The following is a 3,785-nucleotide window of genomic DNA, read 5'->3' as shown; positions in this document are numbered from 1 at the left end:
AACTCAAAGGTTAACAATAAGGGATGAATTAAAAGGATATACAGGTATATTACAGAACATAGGTGACCAAAGTGAGTTGGTAGTAGAAAAGAAGAAACTCATTCTCTTCATCCCAACTTATTATTTGGCTTCTCTTGCCGTTGTCCAGTTTCCTCTTTCCAAGTTCATGTGTTGTAATGAACACCGATCTCAAGGTGATGTCTCCCCAGATAAACTGAAATCCATTTTTACAGGAGAAGGACCCTAGTCTAGTTGTAAGCATATGACCTTAATTAAATAGATTCATCACTGCGCCAGAGGGCAATGTCATATACTAATACTTATTCCATATAATCACATCAGGAGAGGAACAGTTCTGAGAAAATTGGCTGGGCATTGTGGGGATATAAAATAGGTGAAACATAGTAACCTCTTCAGCAGAGGGACTGGCAGGTCATAATGTGAGAAATATAGGTCAGAAATTAAAGAAAGAAAAATCCCAAATCTGGATTCTCTGCCCACACTTATCTCTGATTCAGATACTACCTTATTAAAACCATTATAAATATTCTCAAAATATCAGAAACATTTCATTGACATTCTTGCCAGAAATTGAAAACCTACACAAGGCTACACTTTACATATTCATCTAAGAATTCCAATAGTGGCAGGTTAAAAAATGGAGCTTGACAGATCTCTAAGGCATCCTTGAAGTTGGCTAGAATGCTCAAAGGGTGAAGAGAGGTTGTGTGCGTGAACCTAGATTGGAGTGGCCAAAGAGCCATCGTATCAGCAAACCCCATATTCTCTCCCGTATTTGTTTGGACCTGATCCCATAGATGATGGGGTTTAAGGTGGGTGGGATGACCAGATATAAATCAGCTAACAGCACCTGGGTGTGCAAGGGCACTACATCCTGCCCTAGCCAGGCTACATAGATGGATGCCATCCCAGGTAGATAGAACAGAGCCATAACTCCCACATGGGAGCCACATGTGCTTAATGCTTTCAACTGAGCATTCCTTGAGGAGAGACCAAATACTGCCCTGAGAATCAAGATATAGGAGGCAGCGATGAAGACCACATCTGAGCCCACAATAATGGAGGAACCGACCAGACTGTAGAGACTGCTGGGCATGGGGTCAGCACATGCTAACTTGGTCACAGCCATGTGTTCACAGTAGGAGTGGAGAACCACATTGGAGCCACAGAAAGGTAGATGGCTCACCATCCAACTCAATGGTGTCATGGCTGTGACAGCTCTGATGGTGATGGTCACACTCATTCCCAGAGTCACATGGGGTGTGAGAATTCTCTTATAGTGTAGAGGCTTACAGATGGCTACATAGCGGTCAATAGCCATGACCAGCAATAGTCCTGACTCTACAGCTGTGGCTGCATGGACAAAATACATCTGAGTGAAACAAGCATTAAAGCTGATGGAACTGTCTCCTGAGCAGAAGATGCTCACCATCTTGGGCACCACAGATGAGGCCATAATAATGTCCATGGCAGCAAGAACACACAGGAAGCAATACATGGGCTCTTGCAGAGTGGAATCCATCCAGATTACAGTTATGATGAGGGTATTTCCTATCAGGGCTATGGTGTACATGGCACTCAGTGAGATAGCCAGCCAGAGATGGGAAGACTGCAATCCTGGAATACCTGCGAGGAAGAACGTGGCAGAGGTGTCCATCGTGTGGTTGTAGAGTGGCCCCAGCATCTCAGATGATACTGCTTTCCTGTTAATGCACAAAGTGATAGGATGCAATCCTGTAAGATTTTTTCTCATCCGTGGAGTTCGTATATACTGGGAGTGTTCTCAGCTTGGTGATATTCTTGGGATGAGAAATTGGATATCTTACAAAGTATCCTGTTTCACCTTCCTTCCTCCACAAAATTCCTCGACTTATTAATTGCCATTCATCATTCTAATATCAGTTCATGTGGTACCTCCTTAAAGAAGTCTTCTCTGCTGTCCCTTCTCCCCCATCCCATGCCAAGACTAGGTTAGGTATCTTTCTTCTAACCTTTCATAGGATTTTCCATACTGACCTCTGATAGACTAAAATGACAATTGCAATACCTACCTATGTTTTTATTGTATTCCTTGATATGTATGTCTCTTGTTCATGACCTTGTACAAAGTGTGTGATCCTTAGCTGTGGTTCACATGCTCTCTAAAAAAAGTCATGTATATTCATTATGGTAAACAGTTCCATGAATGCATGATAAATCAGAGGAAAGAATATGTCTTCCTCTGTATGCTCAGTTACTAACACTTAAAAATTACTGAATGAAACAGGAATTTTTTGAGGTCAAATATGTGACATTTTCCATCCTCAATATAGGGCCTAGGCAAAAATGGGTGCAGCATCCTTGTGGTTGAAGAAATATATTACTGGGTTCAGAAAAATAAGGTTATTAGATGTAAGGAGACAATATGTCTGACCAGAGACACCAGATACAGCCAACTGATCTTTGACAAAGCAGACAACAATGTACACTGGGGAAAATAAGCCCTATTTAATAAGTAGTGCTGGGAAAATTGGATAGCCATACTCAGAAGAATGAAACAGAATCCATATCTCCCACTAGTCACAAAAATTGATTCCAAGTGGATAAAAGACTTAAATGTAAGGCATGAAGCCATAAGAATTATAGAATAAAATGTTGGGAAAACTCTTCTAGATATTGGCCTAAGCAAAGAATTTAAGAACAGGACCCCAATGGCAATCACAGCAACAACAAAAATAAATAAATGGGACTTCGTTAAATTAAAAAGCTTCCACACAGCTAAGGAAATAATCAATAGAGCAAATAGACAACCCATGGAATGGGAGAAAATATTCACAAACTATACATCCAATGAAGGGGTAATATCTAGATTCTACAAACAACTCAAGCAAATCAGCAAGAAAAAAACAAACAACCTCACTAAAAAGTGGGCAAAAGACATGAACGAAAGCTTTTCAAAAGAAGATAGACAAATAGCCAATAAACATAAGAAAAAATGCTCAACATCACTAATCATTAGGGAAATGCAAATTAAAACCACAGTGTGATACCACCTTCCCCGTTTTACTCATATTAGAATGGCTTTTATTAAAAGGTCCAAAAAAATAGATTCTGGCATGGATACAGAGAGAAAGGAACACTTATACACTGTTGATGGAAGTGCAAATTAGTATAACCTTTATGGAAAACAGTATGGAGATACCTCAAAGAACTAAAAATTGACCTACCATTGACCCAGCAATCCCACTACTGGGTATTTACCCAAATGCAAAGAAGTCATCTTATCAAAAAGACACCTACACTTGAATGTTTATTGCAACACAATTCACAATTGCAAGGATGTGGAATCCATCCAAGTGCCCATCAATTCATGAGTGGATTAACAAAATGTGGTATATGTATACTATGGAATACTACTCTGCCACAAAGAAGGATGAACTAAGGCCTTTTGCAACAATTTGGATGGAACTGGAGACCATTATCTTAAGTGAAGTATCTATAAAATGGAAAAAGAAACACCACTAGTACTTGCTATTAAATTGGAACTAACAGATGAGCACACATGTCCACAGAGAGAAGTAAAACTCACTGGAAATCAAGCAGGGGGAAGAGGGGATGGTGGAGGGGAGACGAGGGCATGGGCAAATACCTACCTAACAGTACCATAAACACTATCTGGATGATGGGCACAATAATAACCCTGACTCAAGCATAACAAAATCGATACAAGTAACCAAATACATTTGTACCCCCATAATATTTTGAAATAAAAAAAGGAATGCAAA

The 3,785-nt window shown here is 39.9% G+C and overlaps 1 protein-coding gene across 1 annotated transcript; it reads right to left on the bottom strand.

Moving 5' to 3' along the window:
* Nucleotides 1-680: 680 nt before the first annotated feature.
* LOC138384057 (olfactory receptor 52I1-like) lies at nucleotides 681-1,774 on the bottom strand. Its single transcript, XM_069469325.1, has one exon. It carries the CDS (start codon nucleotides 1,772-1,774, stop codon nucleotides 707-709), a length of 1,068 nt encoding a protein of 355 aa, XP_069325426.1. The 3' UTR covers nucleotides 681-706.
* Between the last annotated feature and the right edge of the window lie 2,011 nt (nucleotides 1,775-3,785).

This window comes from Eulemur rufifrons, chromosome 6 (genome assembly GCF_041146395.1).
Source record: "Eulemur rufifrons isolate Redbay chromosome 6, OSU_ERuf_1, whole genome shotgun sequence".
Taxonomy (NCBI): Eukaryota; Metazoa; Chordata; class Mammalia; order Primates; family Lemuridae; genus Eulemur; species Eulemur rufifrons.
This window is presented reverse-complemented; position numbering and strand designations above follow the sequence as displayed.